We start from the raw sequence: 26,262 nt of genomic DNA, 5'->3' as shown, positions 1-26,262 counted from the left end.
TTATAAAAACAATTTATAGAATATAAAATAATAAATTTCAAAACTCTCGTATGTGATTAGCAGCTTTCAAGAATTTTATTCAAAGCAAAATTTTCGTTCGTACAGCACTCGCTGTAGCGAGTCAAGTTTCATAGCGAGTAGCTGTTGAAAAATTTAAAATTGTCAAATTGTGGGAATTTGAGTTCGCGTTTTGTTATTAACTTATTTAATATTTTTTCAGTTACAAACAAACTTTTATTAAACTGCGTGATACTTTCTGAATTGTTTATCATAATGTTAAATGAAGAATTATTCACAGAGCCTTGCTTGGAACGCCATTTTACGGGGCACTGTTCCAGCATAACACAAGTGCGTTTTAGTCCTTGTGGCCAACGTTTGGCCACCAGCTCCATGGATCTCTCTGTAATTTTGTGGGATTTAAAACAAGCTGCACGTTGCATACGCTTTAGCGCACACTCTGGCGCTGTTTACAGTGTGTGTTGGTCGCCTAAATCGAACTTGGTTGCATCGGCTAGTAAGGATCGTACAGTGAAAATTTGGGAACCAAAGATACGTGGTGTTTCTGGCGAATTTTTAGCACATAGTAAAGCGGTGCGCAGTGTAGACTTTGATCCGAGTGGCACCATGGTGGGTACTACAAGTATATACATTTGTTTTAATAATTTATACAAATTTGCGTAGCTCATCACTGCCTCCGATGACAAAACGCTGAAGTTATGGAAAGTCGCGCAGCGTAAATTTTTAACATCATTCACCGGGCACACTAATTGGGTGCGTGCCGCCAAGTTCAGTCCTAATGGCCAATTGGTAGCGTCCTGTGGTGATGATAAATCGCTCAGAATTTTCGATGTCACATCAGGTGAATGTGTGCGTACATTTACCGAAGAACGTGGCATGGGTCGCCAGGTGGCCTGGCATCCAGATGGCAATTTAATAGCCGTTGCATTAAGTTGTAATCGCGTGAAAATATTTGACATCGCCGAGGGTGAACTAATACAATTATATCAAGTACATTCTGCGCCAGTTAATGATTTGGCATTCCATCCTAATGGCAACTTTTTGCTAACTGGCGGTGATGATGACACTATACGACTATTAGACTTACTAGAAGGACGACCCATATATACGCTGACAGGTCATACAGATAAGGTTTGTGCGGTAGCATTTTCACCGGACGGACAACATTTCGCATCGGCAGGAGAAGATCGTCAGGTAAGAATTTGAGAAATTGATATATGTATATTTTATTTAGAAATATTTATATTTAACAGTTGCTCGTTTGGAAATCAAATTTACACACATTTGACGCCGATAGTTTCCGTGACAAGCAAGCTTCATTCCAGAAAGAAAACATTGATAGCAGTCATGTGGCACCACATAACTCTGCGGTGGACACAGATTCAAAAGTTTGCGATGACACCATTTTAATTGACCCACGTCATTCTGTCGCATATAAGCTGCGCGATGAGAATTTCCAAGTGCTTGATAGTCAATACACAACGGCAAAACAGCAATCAGTAAGCAGCTTTACTACATCACTACGACAACAACAACAACACGAAACCTTAGACATGTTAGAAACAGACGCAAATGCTGATAGCATTAGTTACACCAGTAACAGCAGCACCTCTCTACTACATATGCCAAATAATCGTACAAACAGTTGCAACGACTACGACGACGGCGACGAAGTGCGCGGAGCATCTAGCAAATATTTTTAATTTCAGTTTTCGTATTTTTTATTTTTTACTTTGAAATGCTGCTGCTGTTATTTTTTATCAATACGCACTAAAAGCAAAATTCTGTTAATTTTTTTTTAATAACTACATATTTTATTTATTTAATTTAAATGTCGCGCCGGATTACCCTTAACACGTACAATATTAATCCTTTTAAATTTTCAATAAAGCATTTTTTAATAAAATTATTGTGTTGTGTTTATAATCTTAGGTATTTAACACAGCGATATATCAATGTGCTGCGACGCAAACTTCAAATGAAGACTATTCGCAGCTAGAATCGAATGCACTGCAGACGCAGTTGGCGGAAATTGTGACAACATTGCGAGAGCTAGAACAACGTGTTAAATATATAGAAAATGTCATTTCAGAAAATTTATAATGCAATGCCACTTTCAAAAAGCATACATATTTCGTCATATATTGATTGGGATCATAAGCAATTACACTAATATATTTTTTATTTGGCATATAGTTTCAAGTTGCTAGCTAATTGAATAAATTGTACTTTAAGTTTTAATTACACAATTCAAACGTGTTCACAAACGTACTACAAATTTATGCGCATTCATTAATTGTGACTTTTATAACTTTTCGTTTCAATAAGTTTTCACTTGCTTTATTATGTTTAAAATTTGCAATTATTATTGAATAAAACTTTATATTTATTTAGTTTTAAATGTTTGTAAATATTAGTGTTCGAATATCTTTTAATAATTCCACTACTTTTTTGTCTGCGAAACGACAGTAAATTGTTTTTATTTTTTTGTTTTTGTAAATATATTTAAAATTTGTGTATTTATGCTAGTATAGTCATTAATTAAACACGAGCTTTGACAACAAGAAAATGTTTTTAAATTTTTCGTAGTTTATAATTATTTGATATTTTATATGTTATTATTAAGTGTATATATTATTTCTTAATTTTTTAAATTACAATTTGAATTTTATATTTGATATTTATCTACACTTCCTGAAATTTAATTTCTATGTACGTTTTTAACGATTTAAAAAGTCTAAAATATATGTGTAATTGGCCATTTACATCAGCTTCAGCTTATACTCGTTTCGTTTAGCACAATCATTATCAATTCTTTGTTGTACATGCGCCTTTAAACTTCCAATTTTAATTTGGCAATTTTACGAAACTTACAAAAAAGTTCATTTCATTCCTTTACCCCAACATATTGTGTCGCTTTGCCAGTCTTCTTAATCGTCTCCAGCAATTCATCGGATGTTAAATTCGATGTCACCAACACCGTCTTTGAATCGAGATCAATAGTGATCTTCTCAACTTTTTCCGCTGTGCAAAGTAAAAAGAACGTATATTAGTTAAATTGTATCGCTGAATTGTTGCTGCAAATAACTTAAACTATTATATCTACACATTTATAATTCTCAATTAGGTATTGTCATTTTTTCATAATTCCCTGACAAAGCATAGCACAGATAGCAAAAACAGTTTGTTGTCATGCCTGATAATATTTTGCATGTGGGTTACAAATGTTTGTACAGACGTGTGTATTATTTTTATTAATAGATTTCCAACAGAACTAAGCGATATGCTCAATTTGTAATCCCAATTAATTAATTTGTGCTGACACAAAGATAGCGTTAAATGTACTTATTGGCACATAAAAGTAGTCCACTTAGGCTGGATACAATGGCAAAAATATATACATATGTACTTATGACTTTAGTACTGGAATGCTTATACACTGTGTAGATATAACTCATACATATTTATGTGCATTGTTTTGCGTCCAATTAACTAAGGCACTTGTTATCCTTTTTCTCACCCCCGATTTACACTTACCTCCCAGCTTGTTCAGGACCCGCTCTACACTGTTTGCACAACCTGAACAGGTCATTTCCACTCTAAATTCGTGTACCTTAAAGAAAGTTAATGGTTTATTAATGCACTTTAAATATAAAATTCCCACTCACTGGCATGTTGTTGATTCGCGCACTATGCGACGAAGACGATGTCGTTTGCAAATATATTTGTGGAAAATTCAACAGTTTGGTTATTTTTCGACTGCTTTGCAGGCACAAAACTATTGAGTTAATTGAATATTTTCTAAAATTGAATTTTGCAAAATAATTAGTTGTTTGCTGGAAGCTTTATTAATGGCAAATGAATACAATAAATGTAGAGTGCACCGACCACAAAAGACGACAAAAGCTGCAACGATGGCAAATATGGAAGATAATTTTGTTTGAGCCTGGTAGCAAATTTCTTGTTGACAATCGACTATTTCATATTGGCACTAGAGATGTCAGACACGATAATAACATTAATCAATTTCTTACATTTATCGATAGATGTGAACTTTTAATTTCGATTGCAAATCAAATCCATAATCTTTGACCGTTATTATAATAAATATATATACTAAAAAAATAACATCTACTATTTTTTATTAAAAAAGATATGTATGTCAAATTGTATACTTATTTGTTTAATGTCAACTTTTACTAATGAACAAATAATCTAACTATCGATATATATGGTTTGTTCTATGAGAAGTGCTATTTCTAATAACTTAAAAAAAGGTCAGATTGACTAATCTGTTATAAAAATTTATAGAATTGTGTTTAAATTATTAATAAATACAACTAAAACTTATAAAATATTGAATATGAATAAGATATACTTATAAGAAGTGTAAGCGACATATTTCTATACAAAAATGTTTTATAAATATTTAATTGAATTAGATATATGTGGTAATTGAAAAAAAAAACGGTATATTTAATTAACATTTGTCTCAACTGCGTTCTCTGTTTAATTATTAAGTAAAGCCAATATTTAAATAAAAACCCATCCTAGTTGAGTGCATTCACATTTGTTATATATTTAGAATAAGAATATATTCACAATTTATTTAATATTTATTCTTTACCTGTTCACCCGTCATATTATGTCTATGTGGTATTAATTAATACCAAATATGTATAAACTAATTTGTTAATATTAATTTTGAATTGATTTTATACTCTCAGTCTAAACAATTTCATACAAACAATTATTTTCAATATCAACTATCTCTCAAACAAATTTCAAAAATCACAATTCAGTATTTATTTATATTAAAAAGGCGTACACCATGGAATTGTGGTAGTTTGGGCAAGGTAACCAGCACAAGTGAAATGAAATTTGCAATAAAATGATCAGGATCATTCCTCGTATAGATGCAGGTTAACAAAAATCTAGAATAAAAATTATGTAAAACACAATTTTAGAAATTAGTTAGAAATCTATTAAATAGTGACTCACAATACAATCGGAACAGCTGTAAGGAATCTGCGAGTTGCTGTAAATTGCTCGCCGTCATCAATTTGTTCCCAATGTGTTAAACGACGTGCCCCGTCATTTTCAATGCTTAACCAGGGTGCACCCTTTATCAAGTGCAAAAAGTACAAATGTGCCTGTAATGTGATAAAAAAAATGATGAAAATTAGTTAGTGAAATGATAGTTAATATTATGCATTATACATACCGCATTGTGTAGTAGGTTTGTAATACTCCAAGCCATTGGAATGCTAATAAATGGCACCGATAATAGAATCAGGTGAACTGTTAGCACACCCAAACCATAGGCCAACCACATCCCACGCGCACCCAACCATGTTGCATTGGGGTTTGGCTCACCATGACCACCAGCAATTGCAGTCATACTTGAAACTTAGGAAATTTAAAACTTTGTTTGCTTTTGGCGTTTTACACTTTGATCTGCTAGAGCGAAAAAATTCGTAAACCTACGTCTGACAAAATTTGTAATCAGATAACAGCTGATTGCACAACAACAACAGGGTTGCACAGCTTTCTATAGCATTTGGATTTAGAAAAAAGGTATTTTTTTAACAAAAATGAAATAATGAAGTTAAAAGTCAATTTCGTTTTAAATAATTCAGTTATTATGTATGGATGAAAAAATATATATAAAATAATAATTAAATAAATATAATATAATTTAATTATGATAATATAATAATTAAATTAAGATAGTAAATTTAATAGAAAAAATACCTAAAAGTAGAAAATTGTTGTTAAATAAAACGATTCCTGTATTCCACGAAAATGCCACAGTGCTTATTTATTGTACAAATACAACCCTGTGCTAAATCTGCTTTTCTCTTTTCTTTACTTCGTTTACAAATTTTCTATACTGACTCACAATTTTGATAAGTGCAATATTGCATCAATATGATAAACTAAGTGCACCAAATTAAATAATTAAACAAAATAATGGCGTTTGCTTTGGCTTAAATAGTAATTCACAAAATAGGGTTTTGGAAAACTTAGTTTAGCATTATTTAGCCATTTGTTAGATTACAAGTGGTACTCAATTGCAGGTGAATAAAGTGCAACAATATTAATACAAAACGGCGTCAGATCGCACAGAGCTTTTGAGTGAACACACGCCACTAATGGACGGACACGTCGTCGCAAGCAGCAGCACGCGTTTGAACGGTAGTGGTGGCGTGGAACAAAGGAAGCGACAAAATAGCAGCAACTATGGAGCTAATGATCAACGGGATGGGGTAAGAAAGAGAATGCAACAACAAGAATACAAACATCTGAAATCGAATACAACAATAAGAATAATAACATTTGCTATATTAATATATGTATAAATTTGCAGGCTGTCTTAGCTGTGCCCCACTTAGATGTAGTCGTACGTCCGGCAAGACAAAGTAGCAGGCCCAGAGCACCGGCAGATGCTGGCGCTGCGAGCAACTCGAACGGCGAACACGATGAGGAATTAGATGAAGAGGGCTTGAAATATGGCGCACAACATGTAATTAAATTGTTCGTGCCGGTCTCGCTTTGTATGGTTTTTGTGGTGATCACAATAAATGTCATAAGCTTCTACTCAGAGACTGATGTTTATCTGTAAGTATAACGAAATACTTTCCTATTGTCATTACTATATATATATTTATTTATTGCAGTTTATATACACCATTCCATGAATTATCACACGATCCTGGCGTTAAATTGTGGAACGCTTTGGCGAATTCCTTGATTCTTATGACAGTTGTTGTTTTAATGACAATTTTATTAATTGTTTTGTATAAGAAACGTTGCTACAAAATTATACACGGCTGGTTAATACTCTCTTCGTTTATGCTGCTCTTTATTTTTAGTTTTTTGCATCTCGAGTAAGTTTTACTAAAGCGTTGTACAACGAAATATGTGTTTAAAAAATTATTTTTTTTCGTTTTTTTTTTTTGTAGAGAGGTATTACGCGCTTATAATATACCTTTGGATTATCCCACAGCGTTGTTTATATTGTGGAATTTTGGTATCGCTGGTATGTTGGCCATACATTGGCAAGGTCCTTTACTTTTACAACAGGGTTATCTCATATATGTGGCGGCTTTAATGGCATTGGTATTCATTAAATATTTGCCGGACTGGACCGCTTGGGCAGTTTTAGCGTCCATATCTATTTGGGGTAAGTTTTGTATTGAAAGCAATAAAAGCAGTTTATAATATAACAAATTTAAAATTTCAGATTTAGTCGCTGTACTTTCACCAAAAGGGCCACTGCGTATACTCGTAGAAACGGCACAAGAACGCAATGAACAAATATTTCCAGCTTTAATATATTCGTGTAAGTTAAAAGTGTATAAATGTCACAATTGGCCTCGCAAAGGCCTATTTGCGTGGACAGACAAACACTAATGCTAACCTAACCTATCAAATATATTTTTTTGTTCTCAATTCCATTAGCCACTGTTATATATCCGGTGGCGGGCGTTGCGACTGTCGATAGCAATGAGAGGAATGTTGCAAGCATTGAGAATGGCGCACAGGAAACTGAGGAACATGCTTCATCCTCCGCTGGCCCGGCACGTCGCACAGGTAATGCCAATAATATGGCGAATGACGACGCAGCACAGTCGGCGGCCGAAGGTATTCCACTAGTCATATTTAAAAGCAACGGAAATGGTATTTATTTAAAATTTTTTTTACTGCTTTTTGGGAGTAAAACGTATATTTAGTGGTTTGCGGTGTTTCTTAGTTTCATTTGGTTGCACTTACAAAAATACATTTCTTTGTTTATTTCGGTTTGCCATTTGTAGAAGATTTCATATATGATTGGTAATTTAATAGTTTAAACTATCACTATTTTTCTTTGCATTTAATTGTAGCGCGATTTTTACTAAATATTTTTAAATTATTAAAAAATTCTTTACAAAATAACTAATTTTATTATAGAAGCCGGATTTACACAAGAATGGGCAGAAACACATGCTGAACGTGTGTCGAGTCGGCAAATTGAAGTACAAGCTAGCAATGGACAAAACGCTAATCGTTCAACGGAATATCGCACAACAACTACAACAGCAAATAGACCAACGCCAACATTCGAAGCACAAGAACGTAGGTTTTTGAAGACAAACACATATTTTTTTAGTCGTCAGTGAGTGTTTATCATTTTATTTTTATTTCAGGCGGCATCAAACTGGGTCTCGGTGATTTCATTTTTTACTCTGTGCTGGTTGGTAAAGCATCGAGCTATGGCGATTGGATCACGACTATTGCTTGTTTTGTGGCAATATTGATTGGTCTCTGCTTAACGCTTTTATTATTGGCTATTTGGCGCAAAGCTCTGCCAGCTCTACCCATTTCCATCACATTCGGTTTGATATTTTGCTTTGCTACCAGCGCGGTGGTGAAGCCATTCATGGATAGTTTATCCGTCAATCAAGTGTTCATATAAAGGCATTTTGCATATAATAATCATAACAAACACTAATACTACTGTATTATAGCATAGATAAAACATAACTTAAAAAACACTATTTAATTTATGATTGGTATTTTAAATTAAAATTTACTCAAACGAATTAGGTACACTAATTTTGTTTAACAAAAAACAAAAAAAAAAATTTCAATAATAAAAAATCAATAAAAGTTAATAAAAATTTTAAAACGACAGTATTTCAGTTTGTTATTTTCAAAAGATTTATTAGTTTATTATTATTATAACAAAACACTATTTCATTTAACAAATGTTGATTCTGTTGCAAGCCACACAAGCGAATGGTTTCAACTTGTTTCCTCTCCCTTCGCCGTTGTATTTGCGCGCTCTTCAGTCGAATCTTTTGCTTTTACTATAACTTTGTCTTGTAGCCCTATTACCCAACCGGGTTCTAAACCATAGAATATTTGACGTGCATCCTTTTGGCTTATCAACATTTCATAGTCGGGGTCCGCTTCAATGCGTGGTAGCTCATAACCATACTTTTGTGCCAATACTAAACGTTCTTTGCTAATCTCTTCAGGATCAGCGAGATAACCACGATTTTTAGCAGAGGTATAGTATGCGACGGCATCTTGTGGCGGCAACAAGCGTCTTGGTATAGGTGCGCCCTTCTCGAACCACTTCTGTGGATTCACCATAGCCTTAGAAATTTAGAATTAAGATGTATAAAAAGTTATGTATAATTAAATCATGCATATAAACCTGCAAACTTCTGGGGTCATAATAAGCTGTGCGTATGACACCACCATTCTTTTCAATTGCTGCTATCACCGACTCTTTGGCATGTTGCACTTCAATACATATTTTCGATTTGAAACGATCTATACCCTCGTCGGTCAATTGGAAACCATATTCCATGCTAGCAGGTTGTAAATTTAGTAGCCCTGTATTACAAAGGGTTGTGATGTCGATAGGTTGTGTGGGATCAATACGATTGGTGTCTAACAAAACTTGTAGCTGTAATAGCGAGATTGGCGGGTATTGACGACGCAAATGATGGCCTTTGTAATATGGTTCGTAAGGGAAACGTAGATAGAAGGGATTGTTGCCTGTTTCATAACCAATACGCATGTAATTTTGACGCTGCCCGGAACCTTTGTTGCCTGCGCCGTGTTTATCACCACCGTGTTGAGCACGTCCACGCTTCGTCTATGTAAAGCAGATAAGGACCAAATATACTTATTTTATTAAATTAAATTAGTTTTGTAGTACTTACATTCTTCTTGGAGTTTGGATTTGGACGTATATTACCAATTTGAACACGCGGTAGGTTTCGCAACATTTTCAGTGCCTTTTCGGCTGATTCGCGTAAATGCGCCATTTTAATATTTAATAGCAATTATATTACTTTTATTTATATATTTTTTTTATTTAAAGAAATACAAATTGTCGGCCAATATTTTCATAAGGCCGTGCAGAATTCACATTTTCAGCTATCAATCCATAAACGTCAAAAACAGCTGTTTGGAGCTATTTGTCGACTTGGCAGCACTTTATTTTGATGAAAGTCACTTTAGTGTAAACCTACCTTAACCAGCCCCAATTAATAATTGTTGACATTCCAAACGAGCAAGGAATTTTTTTATTGTTTATGTTTTTAACAAAAATTGCAATTTTTTAGTTCACATTCCATAAAAATATAAAAAAATGGCACCCAATAAAACTGATTTCGACTTAACAGATAGGGGCTGGGTTGATTTGTATGTTAAAAAATGTGAAAACATAATGAAGGAGTTCACCGAATATGTTTATGGTATGTTGCTCATCAAATTTATTTATTTTCAATAATAGCAATTGTTTTTTATTATTTTCATAGCTTTACAAAATCATTGTTTGAAAGAACATAGTAAGATTGTTGATCTCGATAAGCACTGTAAGCAGCTAAAAACAAAATTGGTTGAAGAGAAACAAAAACAAAAGCCACAAGATGTTAAAGGAGCTACTTTATATGCACCTTTAGCACCGAGCCCCATAAATAACGATATACTGAGTGTTACCAGAATATCAACACCTTCTAAAGCTGATGCAGATCGTACAACAATAAGTGACGGCTCGCCGGCATTTTTAAATATGGCTATGGATAGCGAACAATTAAATATGGAATCATCTTGCGTTTTAAGCCCCGCACAACACCGTCAAGACATATTTTCTTCATCCGAGCAGTTAAGTAGTCCGAATCGCAGTTCTATTGCCATTGACAGTGCTTTACAACATAACACATCACCGACATGTAAACTTAAAAGCAGCAATGAAAACAAAAGTGCATTAGGTTTTTTAAAAGCGCGCGGGCGCGTAGGCAAAACCCTGTATAACGATACGTATGAACATAAGCTACGTGAACAAAACCCAACAGCAAATGAAAATGAGAGGGAAATGTTAAGGAATAAAGCCAAGTTGCAAGCAAAGCGCTCGGATTGGATAGGAAAGGACAAAAAAAGTGAGGAACGCAAGGCTGGCTTGAAACGAAGCGCTAGCAATCTAGATGAGGTGCTACGCAAACGTAGCATGATGTCGTTGAGTAAAAGTGGCGAACGAAAATTAAAACAATCACGTTTAACACAAATGGTCTCAATGAAATCGTTTAAAGCACAAAATGTAAGCGTTAATTGTCTCCATCATTTATATATTAGCTTTTTTACGTATGTTTTTACTTTCTAATTCGCAGGATAGCATATCAACTTCACCGGCAGATGTGAGCGATGCACAAATATTTGCATTTTCGCCAACAGCAGCTACCACAATACAAAGAAAGCTAGATTTTCCAACATTTTCCAATGATACCGACGATATATTCCAATTCAGCAGCGATGATGATGATGTTGATGAACAAAGTGTCAAGAAAACAACCGTAAACAGCGCAATAAAACAAAATATAAAAAAATCGTATGATACAACATTTTTTCAACCGAACGAAACAGATAAAACTGAAAGTGTTTTGGCTATCACACCAACAGCACCGCCATTAATTTGTATAGATGACTCAGATGATAATGAACATGGAACAGATAGCAGAGTGCACTTTGGAAAGCTGACGACAGCGCAACAAGCCGCGCAAAAACCTACAAAAGCGACAAGTGTTATTGTGAAAAAAGAAAAATCAGGCACTGAGAATTTAGCCACCGAATTGGCAGCAGCAATGCTAGCCGAATGGGAGGAAGACGAGCCAGATCATGAGGACATAAAAGCTGAAACGCCGCAAACAACAGCGAAACACAAAGCTAAAGCAGTTGATGTAAAACGGCGTCTCTCACAACTACCTGCGGCGAAAATTTCAATCAAAGAACGCTACAATATCGATTGTGATGAGTGTCAAAAAGTAATTACAGATGAATTTAAATATTTTTGAAAACAGTTTATATAGAATATTAATTTATTTTTGCTTGCATCTTATTAGTATATCGACTTTATGGGCAGCAATATGAGTTTGTCTGATATTGAGGCGCATCTACGACGCTGTACACTACACCGCACGGCTAAAGATGACTTGCCAACAACGCCACCAAATTACTGGAATCCTTTGATGCCATCGTTCTCCGAAAATGATCCACGCAACAAAACGCTGTTAGAAGATCCGTATATACAACGGAAACGTGGCAGCAATAAATTATAGAATTTTAAGGCCTTTAGGTATATTTTTTATATTAATTTTTATTATTGTATTATTAATGGACTTAAAATATATGTATAGAAAATTTAACTACGTTTATAATTATTTATGTTTTAAATGTTTTTGTTTTTAGGGCATGACATTTGTTTTTAAGTTTTATAAGTTTCCACGTCTTGCTTGCTCGATTTCAATAGCGGTGAAGAGGGACTTGAAATTGCCGGCACCGAAACCCTTTAAAGAGAGAAAAGATAAAATTTTAATACAATAACAGAATATAACATAAAGGACTAGTGTTTAAAAGGTAAGTTTTTTTCTAATTACTAATTTTTAATTAAATTATTTATATTTAATTCAATTATATGTAGAAACGTTTGCAAATTATTTTAAATTAACTCCTCTCAACTTTCATCACAAAAAACAGCACTGAAAACTGTCCAAGTGCGATCTTCCTGCATATCCAGAGATCTGCCTACTAACATAACCTAACTTAACTTCACTTTTTAACTTACATTGTGATTGTGTCGCTGTATGACTTCAATGAAGAGCGTCGGTCTATCTTGCAGATTCTTTGAGAATATTTGCAACAGATAACCATCCTCATCGTAATCGATTAAAATATTCAATTCCTTAAGCAGTTGCATGTCCTCCTTGATTTTGGTGCGACTGCTCTTCAAGTTCTCCTCTAAAATATCATAATATGAACTGGGAATTGTGAGGAATTCCAAACCACGCGCGCGTAAATTACGCACTGCCGTTATAATATCGCTGGTATTGAGCGCAATATGTTGCACACCAGCGCCGCCATAGTACTCCACATACTCTTGAATCTGTGACTTCTTCTTGCCCTGCGCCGGCTCATTGATCGGCATCTTAACATTCTCCTCATAATTGGCCATTACAATGGAACGCAAGGCCGAGTAGTCCGTGTGTATTTGCGAGTCGTCAACCGACCAGAAACGATGAAATTGCAACACACGTTCGTACCAAGCGGCCACACTCTCCATTTGCAAGTCGGGTTGATTGCCCACAACGTGATCGATGAAATCGAGTTTTGTGGGTGGTAAACCTTGTAGCAGATTGTCGACGGGTGGTGTTATGAAGCCGGGTAAAAATTTACCATTATATTTAGTGCGATCGACAAAGGTGTGTGTGGTGTCACCGTACTGTGAAAAGAAAAAATTGGAAAAAAATTAATAAATAAAATGATTTAAAAATTTGATGAAATAATTAAAAAAAATTAATAAAATAATTAAAAACAAATAAATAAATAAAATAATTCAAAAATAAATAAAATAAAAAATGTAAATAAAATAATTAAAAAATAATAAATTAAATAATAAAAAAAAAAAATAATTCAAAAATAATAAATTAAATAATTAAAAAAATAAATAAAAAAATAAATAAGATATTAAAAAAATAAATAAAGTAATTAAAAAAAAAAAATAAATAAAAGAATTTAAAAAATTAAAATAAATAAAAAAATGTAAATAAAATAATTAAAAAAGTAATAAATTAAATAATTAAAAAAAAAATATTTAAAAAGATAAATAAGATATTAAAAAATAAATAAAAAAATGTAAATTAAATAATTAAAAAAAAAAAATATTTAAAAAGATAAATAAGATATTAAAAAAATAAATAAAAAAATGTAAATTAAATAATAAAAAAAAAATATTTAAAAAGATAAATAAGATATTAAAAAAAATAAAAATAAAATAATAAAATAAAAATAATTAAAAAAATTAATTAATTTAAAAAAATTAATTAACGGCATATGGTAGTACATTTCACACTATAATCAAAATTTTTCTTAAAACACTCCTTTTTCGATTAAGAAATACAACAAACAATTTGTCACACTCACCGTTTTTATGGTAGCAAAGCGCACCACACCGTACTCATCCTTCTCCTCCCAAATCTCACGCACAACTTCAGCACCACGTTCCTTGGCGTACTTAAAGATCGCTTCCAAATTTTCTACCTCAAAAGCCACATCCTTTACACCATCACCATGTTTCATTAAATGCTCACCATGCTCAACAACATCCGCATTGTAGGCCGATACAAAAACGAAGATGATGCGATTCTGTTTGACCGCATGTTTGGCTAGGCGACGATGTCCTGTCTCCAAGCCGCGGTAGCCGACATGCGTGAAACCGAAACGTGATGTGTAGAAGCTGGCCGCCTGTTTGGCATTGCCCACGTAGAAGGTTAAATGATCGAAACTCAGAAATTTACCGAATTGTGGCTGGAAGTTAAGGGATAGAGAAGTTTTTTTTTTAATTTTGATTGAACATTTTTTTATAAAATTTTGATTGAAAATTTTTTTATAGAAAATTAAAAGAATGTGTTTTTATACAAAAATAAAACTTTTTTTTTAAATATTGATTAAAATTTTTTTTTATAATTAATTTTGTTTTTCAAAAATTGCTTTATAAGATTTTGATTGAAATTTCTTTATAAAATTTTGATTGAAAATTTTTTTTATAAAGTTTTGATTGAATTTTTTTTTTTATAAAATTTTGTTTGAATTTTTTTTTAATAAAATTTTTATTGAATTTTTTTTTATAAAATTTTATTGAAATTTTTTTTTCTAAATTTTGATTAATTTTTTTTTTTTATAAAATTTTGATTGCACATTTTTTATAGAATATTAAAAGAATGTGTTTTATAAAAAAAACTTTTTTTTAATATTGATTGGAATTTTTTTTATAAGGTATTTGATAGAAAATTTTTGTTTATCACATTTTTTTTTTAATTTTGTTTGAAAAATTGCTTTATAAGATTTTGATTGAATTTTGTTTGTAAAATTTTGATTGAACCTTTTTTTTTTAATTTTGTTTTTCAAAACTTGCTTTATAAGATTTTGATTGAAATTTCTTTATAAAATTTTGATTGAACATTTTTTTATAAAGTTTTGATTGAATTTTTTTTTTTATAAAATTTTGTTTGAATTTTTTTTTTATAAAATTTTTATTGAATTTTTTTTTATAAAATTTTATTGAAATTTTTTTTCTAAATTTTGATTAATTTTTTTTTTTTATAAAATTTTGATTGCACATTTTTTATAGAATATTAAAAGAATGTGTTTTATAAAAAAAAACTTTTTTTTTAATATTGATTGGAATTTTTTTATAAGGTATTTGATAGAAAATTTTTGTTTATCACATTTTTTTTTTTAATTTTGTTTGAAAAATTGCTTTATAACATTTTGATTGAAATTTGTTTGTAAAATTTTGATTGAACCTTTTTTTTATACAATTTTGTTAAAATTTTTGTTTTTTATAAAATTTTGATTGAAATTTTTTTTATAAAATTTTGATTGAATTTTTTTTCTTTCTAAGATTTTGATTGTAATTTTTTTTATAAAATTTTGATTGAACATTTTTTTTAATAAATTTTTGTTTTTAATTTTCTTTATATAATTTTTACAATATATGTAGTTGTTAGTTAATTACCTTGGGTCCTTTGTCAGTATATGATGTCTAGAAGAAAAAGGAAAAATAATAATTTGTCGTTAGTTATAAAAACAAAACACTTTTTAAATAAGACAATTGTGGATTATGATTAAATACGTTTTGGGGTTAGTGGCATTAATTTCATTTTTGTCATTATTTTATTTTGTTTTTTTTATTGAAAATCGATACGAAATCAGTGCTGGTGTACTCACTAATCAATTTATACTAAATAATATTTTTAAAGAAAAAAAATTAATAAAATTGATTTTCGCATAAGATTAAATAATATTTATATTTTTTTTAAGTAAAAATTATTAAAATTAAAATAATATTTTTAAAGTAAAAAACAAATAAAAATATATTTTATAGTTTTATATTTGAAATACAGTGGAACTTCTCTAACTCGAATCACCATAATCCACAGAAAACTTTGATTTAGAGAGACTTCGATTTATGGAAGGAGATTTGTATGAAATTTGACTTCTATTGCCAATTCAAAAGTTCGAGTTATGGCGATCTTCGAGTTATAGAAGTTCGAATTATGGAAGTTTCACTGTATTATTATTTTTAATTAATTAATATTTTATTTTTTTCGCATATTCTCAAATCAAATTGCACAACTAACTGCAACTTTTAATAAACAAAATAATTTTCTTCCCAATAATAAAAATAATTTAGCGAAAATATAACTATTTTCCTTTAACAATTCAATTTTATTTATAATTTTTTAAACACAATTAACTATACACATACCATTTTCACTTATTTTGTATCCTTAATATCACACAAAAATCACTGTTTAACACAAAAAAATATTACTTTTATATAAAAGCACAAAAAATTATATTAAACACTTCCGCACAGCTCAAATTAGAACTCCTCAACTCTGATCGAGCTCAACTCTTCAGCAACTACAGCAATCTTCGAAACCGTAGTCGGTTTTTATAGCCGCGGCGTACTTTATGGTGCCTTAGTGTTATAATCCTGAAACGACTAACACAACGGCATCTTATATGTGTTAGTGTATATAATATTAGTTAGCTAATGTAGAGCTGCAAAACTTTGCATTAACAATATACATACGTGTGTTTGTGTGTATGTGTGAACCACGTGTAAATACATAAGCACTAGTATATTATATGAATCTATATCTACATATATCTACGTATGTTTGTTGGTGTGCTGGTCAGTTTGCGGCGCTCGAAATCTTAATTTAAATATTTCAAACGGGTATTTTGTTTATCTGGTCTTGACGACCGTTGTTTCATACAATTTAACGCCAATATTGTTTTTGTTTTGAAAAACTTTGTATATGTACTATATAGAAGACATATGATTTTTGCAGGGATCGTAAATATTATTGATATTTGTATTTGTCAAATCATTGCTTTAGTCATGGAATTCCGCAGCGAGTGTTACAAGAAAATTTAATTTATTGGAATTTTTTTAGTAAATAATATTTTCATATTCGCAGTTTACAACAAAAAATATTTATTTTTTTATTATTTAATATTTTAGCTTTTGCCGATACAAATTAATTAATTTATAATTACATAAAAAAAAATATAAAAATTTAAATATTATCTACAAATTAGACACACCAAAAATTTCGCAATCAAAAATTTAAATATTTTTTTTTACTAATTTTTATTCAAACATGTTTTACGCATTACACAGCTCAGTGCAGAGACTTGTTAGGGATTTTTAAAGTTAGTTAGGGTCACATAATCTTTGCTTTATAGCAAAATGTTTCAAAAGTAATTTAGATTTAAAATGTATATTTCACTTGATTTCAAAAAAGGATATCATTATAAATAAGCATAGATTATTAATTTTATGCCTTATAATTTATTTTATTGCACAATGAATAAGCAATATTTGCTTATTGCACCTATCGACTTGAAGACACCCTACACTTTCGCTGCAGGGTGTTTGAGATTTGATACACTTTACAAATTTTTTAGCAAATATATCACGCTAGATATATTCTCGCAACAAAGTAACTAAGAGAGTATTAGAGAGAGTAGTGTTCACATAACGGTTGTTTGGAAATCATAAAACTAAACGTGTTAGATATATGGTTATATATATCAAAATGACCAGGATGCCGAGTCAGACGAGTTGAAACTTGGTAGACATGTTCCTTGTGACCGTAGGAGTGTTGCTATTGAATATGGGTGAAATCAGACCATTGCCGCGCCCACAAAATGGCGAAATATGGCCTATAAAGTTTCATAACTAAGCCATAAATAAAGCAATAAAAATTTGGTACAGAGGATCACACTAGAAGTAGGCGTGGCCCCTTCCCCAAAGAGGTTTTTGTATATATATATATATCTCGAAAACAAATAAAGCCATATAAACCAAACTTTCAGCAGTGTGAAGTACTCCATCACACATCATGAAAATACAGCTGAACTTCCATTACTCGACTTAGTCTAACTCGAAGTTCTCCATAATTCGAACTATTGAATTGGCAATAGAAGTCAAAATTCATACAAATTACCTTCTGTAACTCGGAAGTCTCTCCTACTCGAAGTTTGTTTGTGCATTATGGTGATTCGAGTTAGTGAAGTTCCACTGTAGTTGAAATCGGATAATAACCACGCCCACCTACCATAAAATGAAAAACACCAGAAGCACTAAATTTTACAGCTTACAGTAATGGCCAAAGGAAGGGGCACTCAGACTTAAAAAAAAATGGAAAATAGGCGTTCGTCGCCCACTTATGGGCCAAAAACCACACCTCAGGAACCACCGCTTTCAATGAAATTCGGTATTTAATGTTATCTTGACACCCTGATAACACGGATGAAAAATGGGCGAAATCGGTTCACAACCACGCCTACTTCCCATATAACTGAATTTTGAGTTCCATCTGATTCCTTCCATTTATAATATATACATTAGGAACCAGTGAAGATAGCGAAATAAAACATTACTGAAATACTATATTTCAGCAGTGGCATCACTTGTGGAAAAATTATCGAAATCGAACTATAACTTTTCAAGGGTCAGAATATCATACTTGGAGAACTCAGTGCCTAAGGGTGATTTTTCACCGAAAATTTAGGTAAATCTCTCAGATATTTTAATTTAATTCAGAGGGAATATTTTGCTTCTAACAGTGTGTCTCTCTGCCAAAAATGGTTAAAATCGGGTCATAACTTTCTCTTTATCGCATATACCTAATTATGGGGTTTTCAAAAATACGGTGGGCTCTATACCGCATTTATCGGTTAATTTGTGAGATATCTTAGCAAAATTAAGTGAGCATATAGTCTTGCATATAGTGTACCTTGGTGGTAAAAATGAATGAAATCGGTTCAGGAATTACCTCAGCCCGTGTTATTTAAAAAATTGCATCAATAAATTGCGCAAGGAAAAAGTGTTCGGTTGCATCCCGAACTTAGCCTTTCCTTACTTTTTTTAGGTTAGGTTTTTAAAATTTTAAAATTTCGTACTTCAAAAGCATTAAATGATTTTGTTTTACTAAAATTATATTTTTTCAGTTCAGGTTGGAATTTAGGGATATTACATAAATACTTTTTTTGAGGTTAGGTATTTATTAAATTAAAACTTTCAATTCTTCAATTTTCTGTATTTTTTTTTTAATATCAAAAACACTTAATATGTAACACGTGCGTTTTAGGTAGCGCCTAATTTAATCGAGTATGTAGCATTTAAACCATAAATGCCATATGTAAATAGATGCAAATATGTATCACATTTGACTGTGCACGCAGTTGTCACTGAAGCGCGCATGCTCAACTCGCCGCCCAGCAGCAGTCGCACGCCGGTCGATAGCTTATTCTAAGGCAAAAAACCCGTCCGAAGCAAATTTCTTTTCATATTTATTTAACACCTGTTTGGCGACGCCACCGCACACTTGTTGTATGGGCAGCGCAGGCGGGTGGGCTGGAGTGCGAGGTGGCGAGCCCCCAAAACAAGATCGCCATTGGTCAATAATAGCTGTCTGACAACCGGCAACGTAACAGTTTTAGCCGGATAGCTGTTCGCGTGTGCGCGTGTATTGGTGAGACCATGGCCGCTGTGACGAAAATAACACAAACACACACACACCAGCAAGAGATATCGAGCAAAAGTCGCTGCTAATGAGATGTATTAGAAAGATAAAAAAAAACTGTTATCATTGTTGCTATATGGAAAATATTGCGGTAAACAAAAACAACACAAATGTATATAGATACGAATGAATTGTAGAAATGTGATTGTTGTTTTTGTTTAGAAATATGCGAAACAAGAAAATAACTAATAGAACGCTGAACTATTGCAGAATCATTTTTAGTATTAATAGAGACTTTGCTGACACAGCACAGATATTTCATTGATAAGATTTGTATGAAGAATTGCGAGTTGTTCATTCAATTTTCAAATGGATACCTCTAGTGTTTGTCCTTGCTTTGCATTTGTGTAACTACAGGTCGATGTGGATCACCAGTAATGCTCCCTTCCATTAGATGCGCGGGCGCCTTTGCTTCCGCTATCCAGCCATGGGTCTAGAATCGAAGGATCTTTTCACGGGAGCATCGTCTTACATACATATGTACGACATGGCCCGATCAGCGCATTCGTTAGATTTTGCGCTTAATTATATCCATGTCGTCTCATATATGATCTCATATATGTAGTTCATGATCTTCTTCTTCGGTCGACGGAGATTTTGAATGCCACAAGTACCTTTTCATCTCGGATTGACATCGAAGGTGTTTCTGCGGCGTATAATAGGATGGGTATGATGAGAGACTTATAGAGTGTAATTTTTGTTTGTCGAGAGGAGGAACTGCTTCTCAATTGTCTATCGAATCCATAGTAGTACCTGTTGGCAAGGGTTATTATGTGCTTGATATACAAGCGTAGACATAGCACTTCACTTTTTTTTTCAATTTTATATGTAGCTGCCAACAATGACGTAGTTCCGAAGACGCGAGGAATCGTTGTGTGTAGCCCTGTCTAGTGGTTATAAATGAGAGACCGTCATTAGTGTTATATCTATTAGAAGAGCAGCTTCTATTGAATAAGATCACTAGGAAATTAAAGACTCAATGCTCTCGATGGAACTCAAGCTATTTGATTAGTAGCGTTTTGATCTCTAGGAGTATAATCAGGGGAGATTATTAATGTTGGTCTTCTTATGAATATGTACGAAATTCCCTCTGGTGCTTGTGGAATTTTGGCCAGAATTTATGGGTATTTATGAAGTCATCTTGAGTGCTGTATTCTCAGAAGTAGTCATGTTGATGGTTAGCTAAATTCAATAATTTTTGATGATCGGTACTAGTAGGTCTTATGTATTCTCCTTACTGAGAAAAAGAGAAAAGTTGAGCGATATCAATGGTTTTTCTTTTCCCTATCTCCAGTAGTGCGACTATAGCGCGGAATACAATAGTTATAGGCGACAAATTTAGAACCTTGGAGAGGAGTTTTTATTCAATCCGGGCAAATATTCTTCAGGATCTTGTCTATTAAAGCTATATATTTGTGATGGTTCGTCTTTTGGCCCAATCCACCGAAGAGTACAGAAAAATGTTTGAGGAAACACATCGTTTACTTCGGCAGAACTGTGATTACAACACGGTGTTTTCGTTGTGTATCGCCGGTAGATACGATTGAGGTTTATTAGAGTTTTCTCACATCATAGAATAGGTTACTGGGCTTAAAACGACCAGTTTCAGCAAAAAAATCTCCGAATTAACATTACAAGTGACAATTGACCTGGATTATGCGATCACATGTTGCCCTTTCTGCGATCCAATCCTGTTTAGAACAATAAGTTTGCTATCGAAAATTGTTTGCGTCATTTCAAGTGCACGAAAGCCCGATAAATAAATAGTAAACATAGAAATGTTTCTTTAGAAGCTAATCTGTGTTATGAAGTAATCAAGAGAGTAAATAGATCACGAAAAATGTCTTGAAGGTCTCTCAATAGGTGACTAATTCAAAAAAAAAGCAAAGAGATTTCGAAAGCTATACAGCTTATGCGGTTAAGATATGCTATTGACCGTATTGGCTTTTGGCCAAAAGCTCTTAGTGAAAGCCAAAGATAAACAAAAGCAAAGGGGCGACATTGAGTTAACAGCAAGTGAATCTGCAAACATACTCACTTATTTACATATAGAATATGTAAGAATATGTCACTTTCTTAGTCCAATAAATATGCACTAATATTCTTTTAGCACTTACATATGTTTATACACAAGCAATGTGCTTAGCCGTTGTAAATATGTGCGGAAATATTAAATATACATGTGTATGTATGTTAGCTTTGGACCGTCAATGACTGACACTACATAATTTGAGCCAATTTGTCTTACTTGACATGCTTTCGCTGTGGGATGGCACTCTATTGTTGTTGCTGTTATTGTCTGTTGTCTTAAGTGGTAGAAGTGCTGCTGACAGCTGTGGCTGATATTTGCGTGAACTTATTTTTTACGAGCAGTTTAATTTGTCAGCTGCTTATTACACGGTCTAAATGTATTTATTTTTAAATATTTAATGCAGCGTTTGACGTTTTCAATGAGCGACGTTTTTAAGCATGAATATTAAAAATGATTTGTTTTATTAAAATTATATGTTTGTAAGTGGTTGTGGTTTATTAAATTTTAATAAATGCCCGATAATGTTGATTTGTATGATTGTAAAATATTTCTAAAATTGCAAATTTCTACTAATTAATTTTTTAAATATTTTTTTTTTGTTTTGAAAAGAAAGAAGAGAAACTTTTTTTATTCTTTTTATAATTTCTAAAAATGCTAATTTAAAAAAAAAAATATTTTAGTTTTATTACTAGAGAGAAACCAATATAAATAAATACAGTGGAACTTCCATAACTCGAACTTCTATAACTCGAATATCTCCATAACTCGTACTTTTGAATTGGCAATAGCGTTTAAAAATCAAATTTCATACAAATTGCCTTCCATAAATGGAACTTTTCGACCAGGGTATAATACAAAATTTAAAATTTTACTAGCAAGGCAGGATTATAAAAGAGTCTCTCTATATCGTATGGAGGCGAGTAAAAAATATATTACATTTATGGATTGCATAAATCATTAAACAAAGGCAAGGGTTACAGTATTTATGTTTTGATGTTATTTGCATAAAACTTGATTGGAATTAAATAAATAAAACTGTGTATAAATCTATATTTTCCAGCTTTTTGGAAAAGTTATGTTTTAATGAAAATTTCTATAACTCGAAGTCTCTCTAACCCGAAGTTTTTTTGTGGATTATGGTGATTCGAGTTAGAGAAGTTCCACTGTAATTTGTATTTTGTTTTTGTAAATTAAAATTTTTTGTAAATTTTAATATTGCTTAATTTCTTTAAGTATTTTTTTGCATTTTTAAATATTTTTTCTAAAAATTTCTTCAAACTAAATAATATTTATTATATTTCTTCACGCAAATAATTTTTAATATAATTTTATTTTATTTTGTCATATTTGTTGTAAATAATTTTTTTCTTAATTTTTTTAATTAATTTTATTTTTTTAATACACTTTTCTGATTTCTTTTTTTAACTAAATATATTTGTATTATTATAATTCTTTAAACAAATGATTTTTAATTTAATTTTAATTTATTTTGTTATATTTGTTGAAAATATTTCTTTTTTCAAATTCTTTTCTTAAATTTTTATTTTTCACAATATTTTTTATTTGATTTTTTTTGTATTTTTGTATTTTTTTTGGCTATCTGAACCCAAAATCAAAGAATTGCTTTTAATTAGCTTAAATAACTAATTAATTGTCAAAATCTATTTTAATTTAATTAATTTGGAATATTAATTCATATTCGCCTATTCGAGTTGCCAAATGTCCTTGCTAAACATCAATTTTACATATGCATATTAATCTTATGTGTGTATGTATGTTTGCATTAATAATCTCAAATAAAGGATGCTACGGTATTGGCTGGTATCTTGACCGTCTGATTGATTAACCCTCAATTTAATTATATTGCATTTGCATGGTCTGCTTGCCCACTTTCAAGCAGGTGGAGTTAGGTTTATTAGTTCACCGTCTAGCAGTCTCAAAGAGAGACAGTGTGTAGAGCACCACTTAATGAACAGCGCTAATGCTCCGTTAAAAATGAGTAAGCACATGCGCAGTTGTTAGCATGCTATGAGGCAGTGAAATGTGCATTCGAAAAGATAAAGGGTGTTTTGCTTGCATAAATGCATTTTAATGTGTTTTTCGAGAAAATATGGCTGACTTTGACTAAAATATTTATTCTTTATAAATAAAAAATAATCAACATTTTATTGAATTAAAAAATATTTTAATATAATTATAATAGTAAAAAAAATTATATAATATTTCATTTAAACACGAAAGTTTTTACTAATATTTTTTTTTATATAATTTCTGTCCTTAACTCGTTTAGATTCTATTATTTAACTGCTTACTCATATTCATTTTTCTGTGTGCCTGTGTGCATCACCCTAAGTGTATGCAACGTTTTTTGTCATACTCAATTTATCGCATTGCACCCCAATCAACCACTACAACAACAAAGCATATTCATCTTGCTTTCGCTCGTTCGCTTTAGCCGCTCTTTTCTCGCTAAGCACTGAAAGCAAAGCCTTTTTACCTTAGTAAGTTTAACTTTTTAGGGGTAGTTTCTTCAACCTTCTTACCATGTCAAGCAATTGTTTGTGCAGGACACGCACTTATTCAACCAACTACTGTTATATCTGCATAAAAAAAGTACACACACACACAAAGGCTGAGCATTCTCGCTATAGCCTGCCAACATTTTCTTATGAGTTGCTGATTTTAGTTGTTCTGCAAGTAAACCGGTGTAAAGTTCATTGACGCGCTGACGCTACGGCGAAGACGACAGCTGAGACACAGACTGTTTGTCAATACGTTGTACATACAAACATAAATAATCTACGTACTTAAATTTATATTTCCACAATAAAAAAAAAAACAAATAAAAGTATTGTTATTATGTTGTGGCTGTGGTAAATCATAAATTATTGAATTGTTGTTGTGGTTTTGGTGGAAATGTTAAGATTTCGTGTGTCTGCAAATTGTTCTTTATTTTATAATAACAAGCAGTGAATTATTGTGTGCAATAAATATTGAAATATTATTGGTGGAAGAAACTTGAAATACATATGTTGCAAATGTGGTACAGAGAAAGATGTTTTAAAAGTGAAAGTGTATGACGAAATTTGTATAGTGTTGTGTTATAAAAAAATAAGTAAAATTCAATTGAAAACACCCTTATCTATAAAAACTTGTGCGTGGAGTCCCTATACTTCTTAATGATATTCCAAGAAATGCATATCATTTTGTATGAAAGAAAACTAGCGAGAGGGAAAGATTAAAAATATGGTGGAGTGACCAACACTTTCTTAAATTCACATTTTATAAATTTATTATGCAAAGTCCAAATCAATTATCATTTCTGGGTTCTGATGGATTGATATCTATAATATTTACAATTGGATTATGATAACTAAACTACGATATGAAATCTCTTACATCTATTTTATTTATAATTCTCGCGAATATCGCATCAATAGTCGTAACTCTTTTTGTCGTAGGATCATTTCTTCTATTGATCATTTCTAATGAACATTTCTCTCTGAGGAATGCCAGTAATGGTTCAGCTTCTGGCAATGAGAAATGTACATTGAAATCTCCCGCAAGGAGTACCGGTTGTTCGCTATACTCTACTGGTTCTCCGATAATATCTGCAAATGCTTGCGAACCTGCAGTTGACAACGATAATAAAGCTTTACCGATGAACAATTTTATATCTCGCATCGATTAATTTGGTGATATATAAATGGCAATTAAATTAAATTTTTTACTATTATGATTATCGCTGGGGTTCATTTTGCATTCTACCGCACACAAATAGCCAATTCTTGTTGATGTTGAGTGAGAATATGACATTTGTCTTGCTCATTGTGATTGAAATCTTACAACGAAATAAAAATTTGGTACAGATACAGGAGGCTCGTTGTCGTTCATAAATGTTTCTGATAACATCAAGATGTTTGACTGTTTAAACACTCTATCATGAGCACGAATTTGCAAAGAAAGTAAATAAACACTGTCTACAGAAATGATCCTGTGAAGTGTAGTCTTAACTCTTCAACGGCCAACGCAGAGTATTTCAACCAAAAGTCACACAAAATAGTTGAGAATTCGCAGAAATGAGACAGAAACGAAAGAAAAACAAATTATGCACAAACATACAAACATACATATGCGTACACATGTGAATATGTCCAAATAATATGACCAAAAATTTTAACATTGTTCTACAAAAACAAGAATTGTTCAAATAGCATAAGCATGGCAAGTGCTTTAAGTTCTCTGCTTTAATCTCATTCACTCTCTCTCTCTCTCTCTCGCGTTAATTGTTCAACGCTATTCCCTCTCCACTGAAGCGTTAAACCTTTTCCGAAGTCGTATAAGAAGTATAACTTCAAAAACGTTTAATATTGTACACTAAATTACTTAAGTGATATTTCTTTGAAAAGTATAAAGAGTTATTTTTTAGAACTATAGAACATTGTTAGAGCAGAGCCGGTTGTAATATGTCACTGAGACAAGCAATATTCTTTTCGTCTGGTAAAGTGGTGACTATTCCATCCTCAAAAACCATTAACTCAAAGCAATAGGCCAGTC

General features: G+C 31.9%; 7 protein-coding genes across 14 annotated transcripts in view; 3 read left to right on the top strand and 4 right to left on the bottom strand.

Moving 5' to 3' along the window:
• The first annotated feature begins 114 nt into the window (after nucleotides 1-114).
• Poc1 (POC1 centriolar protein homolog) lies at nucleotides 115-2,187 on the top strand. 2 transcript variants are annotated; one of them, XM_029042626.2, is made up of 4 exons: nucleotides 115-627; nucleotides 682-1,212; nucleotides 1,272-1,569; nucleotides 1,955-2,187. In XM_029042626.2, exons 1-4 carry the CDS (start codon nucleotides 274-276, stop codon nucleotides 2,119-2,121), a joined length of 1,350 nt encoding a protein of 449 aa, XP_028898459.1. In that variant the 5' UTR covers nucleotides 115-273; the 3' UTR covers nucleotides 2,122-2,187. The 2 variants fall into 2 exon arrangements, with proteins under 2 accessions (XP_028898459.1, XP_011188308.1); XM_011190006.3 differs by having other exon boundaries at nucleotides 117-627; nucleotides 1,272-2,187.
• A 676-nt stretch (nucleotides 2,188-2,863) lies between these two features.
• On the bottom strand, nucleotides 2,864-4,051 carry LOC105215829 (copper transport protein ATOX1). The gene is made up of 4 exons (XM_011189994.3): nucleotides 3,907-4,051; nucleotides 3,687-3,819; nucleotides 3,556-3,631; nucleotides 2,864-3,042 (listed from the first exon to the last, which is right to left on the bottom strand). The coding sequence occupies exons 2-4, from the start codon at nucleotides 3,690-3,692 to the stop codon at nucleotides 2,906-2,908; spliced, it is 219 nt and encodes a 72-aa protein (XP_011188296.1). The 5' UTR covers nucleotides 3,693-3,819; nucleotides 3,907-4,051; the 3' UTR covers nucleotides 2,864-2,905.
• Nucleotides 4,052-4,291: 240 nt separating this feature from the next.
• On the top strand, nucleotides 4,292-8,694 carry Psn_1 (presenilin homolog). 5 transcript variants are annotated; one of them, XM_054230052.1, is made up of 9 exons: nucleotides 4,292-4,407; nucleotides 6,099-6,287; nucleotides 6,389-6,639; nucleotides 6,699-6,908; nucleotides 6,984-7,204; nucleotides 7,265-7,363; nucleotides 7,483-7,701; nucleotides 7,972-8,136; nucleotides 8,208-8,694. In XM_054230052.1, exons 2-9 carry the CDS (start codon nucleotides 6,174-6,176, stop codon nucleotides 8,474-8,476), a joined length of 1,548 nt encoding a protein of 515 aa, XP_054086027.1. In that variant the 5' UTR covers nucleotides 4,292-4,407; nucleotides 6,099-6,173; the 3' UTR covers nucleotides 8,477-8,694. The 5 variants fall into 5 exon arrangements, with proteins under 5 accessions (XP_054086027.1, XP_011188243.1, XP_011188263.1 ...); XM_011189941.3 differs by lacking the exon at nucleotides 4,292-4,407 and adding an exon at nucleotides 5,862-6,015; XM_011189961.3 differs by lacking the exon at nucleotides 4,292-4,407 and having other exon boundaries at nucleotides 5,882-6,287; nucleotides 7,483-7,614.
• LOC105215819 (ORM1-like protein) lies at nucleotides 4,573-5,536 on the bottom strand. Its single transcript, XM_011189973.3, has 3 exons — nucleotides 5,243-5,536; nucleotides 5,020-5,171; nucleotides 4,573-4,952 (listed from the first exon to the last, which is right to left on the bottom strand). The coding sequence occupies exons 1-3, from the start codon at nucleotides 5,417-5,419 to the stop codon at nucleotides 4,817-4,819; spliced, it is 465 nt and encodes a 154-aa protein (XP_011188275.1). The 5' UTR covers nucleotides 5,420-5,536; the 3' UTR covers nucleotides 4,573-4,816.
• Nucleotides 8,695-8,697: 3 nt separating the features above from the next.
• Nucleotides 8,698-9,960, bottom strand: LOC105215794 (39S ribosomal protein L15, mitochondrial). Its single transcript, XM_011189921.3, has 3 exons — nucleotides 9,738-9,960; nucleotides 9,224-9,670; nucleotides 8,698-9,162 (listed from the first exon to the last, which is right to left on the bottom strand). The coding sequence occupies exons 1-3, from the start codon at nucleotides 9,840-9,842 to the stop codon at nucleotides 8,806-8,808; spliced, it is 909 nt and encodes a 302-aa protein (XP_011188223.1). The 5' UTR covers nucleotides 9,843-9,960; the 3' UTR covers nucleotides 8,698-8,805.
• A 73-nt stretch (nucleotides 9,961-10,033) lies between these two features.
• Nucleotides 10,034-26,262, top strand: part of LOC105215731 (AAC-rich mRNA clone AAC11 protein) — a 72,092-nt gene continuing 55,863 nt past the window's right edge. For 2 of the 3 annotated variants that reach the window (XR_008471087.1, XR_008471086.1), the window contains exons 1-5: nucleotides 10,034-10,274; nucleotides 10,338-11,116; nucleotides 11,187-11,837; nucleotides 11,916-12,148; nucleotides 12,262-12,429. The gene's annotated coding sequence lies outside the window, so the exon portion shown is untranslated. Of the gene's footprint in view, nucleotides 10,275-10,337; nucleotides 11,117-11,186; nucleotides 11,838-11,915; nucleotides 12,149-12,261; nucleotides 12,430-26,262 lie in introns of those variants that run through there. The other variant, XM_011189897.3, reaches the window with a different exon arrangement.
• On the bottom strand, nucleotides 12,152-16,489 carry LOC105217520 (4-hydroxyphenylpyruvate dioxygenase). The gene is made up of 5 exons (XM_054230054.1): nucleotides 16,340-16,489; nucleotides 15,587-15,613; nucleotides 13,993-14,376; nucleotides 12,638-13,291; nucleotides 12,152-12,359 (listed from the first exon to the last, which is right to left on the bottom strand). The coding sequence occupies exons 1-5, from the start codon at nucleotides 16,340-16,342 to the stop codon at nucleotides 12,285-12,287; spliced, it is 1,143 nt and encodes a 380-aa protein (XP_054086029.1). The 5' UTR covers nucleotides 16,343-16,489; the 3' UTR covers nucleotides 12,152-12,284.

This window comes from Zeugodacus cucurbitae, chromosome 4 (genome assembly GCF_028554725.1).
Source record: "Zeugodacus cucurbitae isolate PBARC_wt_2022May chromosome 4, idZeuCucr1.2, whole genome shotgun sequence".
Taxonomy (NCBI): domain Eukaryota; kingdom Metazoa; phylum Arthropoda; class Insecta; order Diptera; family Tephritidae; genus Zeugodacus; species Zeugodacus cucurbitae.
This window is presented reverse-complemented; position numbering and strand designations above follow the sequence as displayed.

Bases quoted from the DNA above. Each gene is read 5' to 3' on its own strand.
- Poc1 (XM_029042626.2), top strand. From the start codon at position 274: ATGTTAAATGAAGAATTATTCACAGAGCCTTGCTTGGAACGCCATTTT. The intron at 628-681 runs GTGGGTACTACA...AAATTTGCGTAG, and splicing joins TTGATCCGAGTGGCACCATG to CTCATCACTGCCTCCGATGA. The intron at 1,213-1,271 runs GTAAGAATTTGA...TATATTTAACAG, and splicing joins CGGCAGGAGAAGATCGTCAG to TTGCTCGTTTGGAAATCAAA.
- LOC105215829 (XM_011189994.3), bottom strand. The intron at 3,043-3,555 runs GTAAGTGTAAAT...TACTTTGCACAG, and splicing joins GGTCCTGAACAAGCTGGGAG to CGGAAAAAGTTGAGAAGATC.
- LOC105215819 (XM_011189973.3), bottom strand. From the start codon at position 5,419: ATGACTGCAATTGCTGGTGGTCATGGTGAGCCAAACCCCAATGCAACA. The intron at 5,172-5,242 runs GTATGTATAATG...ATCACATTACAG, and splicing joins CAAACCTACTACACAATGCG to GCACATTTGTACTTTTTGCA. The intron at 4,953-5,019 runs GTGAGTCACTAT...TTTTTATTCTAG, and splicing joins ACAGCTGTTCCGATTGTATT to ATTTTTGTTAACCTGCATCT.
- Psn_1 (XM_054230052.1), top strand. From the start codon at position 6,174: ATGGACGGACACGTCGTCGCAAGCAGCAGCACGCGTTTGAACGGTAGT. The intron at 6,909-6,983 runs GTAAGTTTTACT...TTTTTTTTGTAG, and splicing joins TTTAGTTTTTTGCATCTCGA to AGAGGTATTACGCGCTTATA. The intron at 7,364-7,482 runs GTAAGTTAAAAG...CAATTCCATTAG, and splicing joins TCCAGCTTTAATATATTCGT to CCACTGTTATATATCCGGTG.
- LOC105215794 (XM_011189921.3), bottom strand. From the start codon at position 9,842: ATGGCGCATTTACGCGAATCAGCCGAAAAGGCACTGAAAATGTTGCGA. The intron at 9,671-9,737 runs GTAAGTACTACA...TGCTTTACATAG, and splicing joins ATCCAAACTCCAAGAAGAAT to ACGAAGCGTGGACGTGCTCA. The intron at 9,163-9,223 runs GTTTATATGCAT...TAAATTTCTAAG, and splicing joins ATGACCCCAGAAGTTTGCAG to GCTATGGTGAATCCACAGAA.
- LOC105217520 (XM_054230054.1), bottom strand. The intron at 14,377-15,586 runs GTAATTAACTAA...CTTAACTTCCAG, and splicing joins ATACTGACAAAGGACCCAAG to CCACAATTCGGTAAATTTCT. The intron at 12,360-12,637 runs GTAAGTTAAAAA...CTCTCTTTAAAG, and splicing joins TACAGCGACACAATCACAAT to GGTTTCGGTGCCGGCAATTT.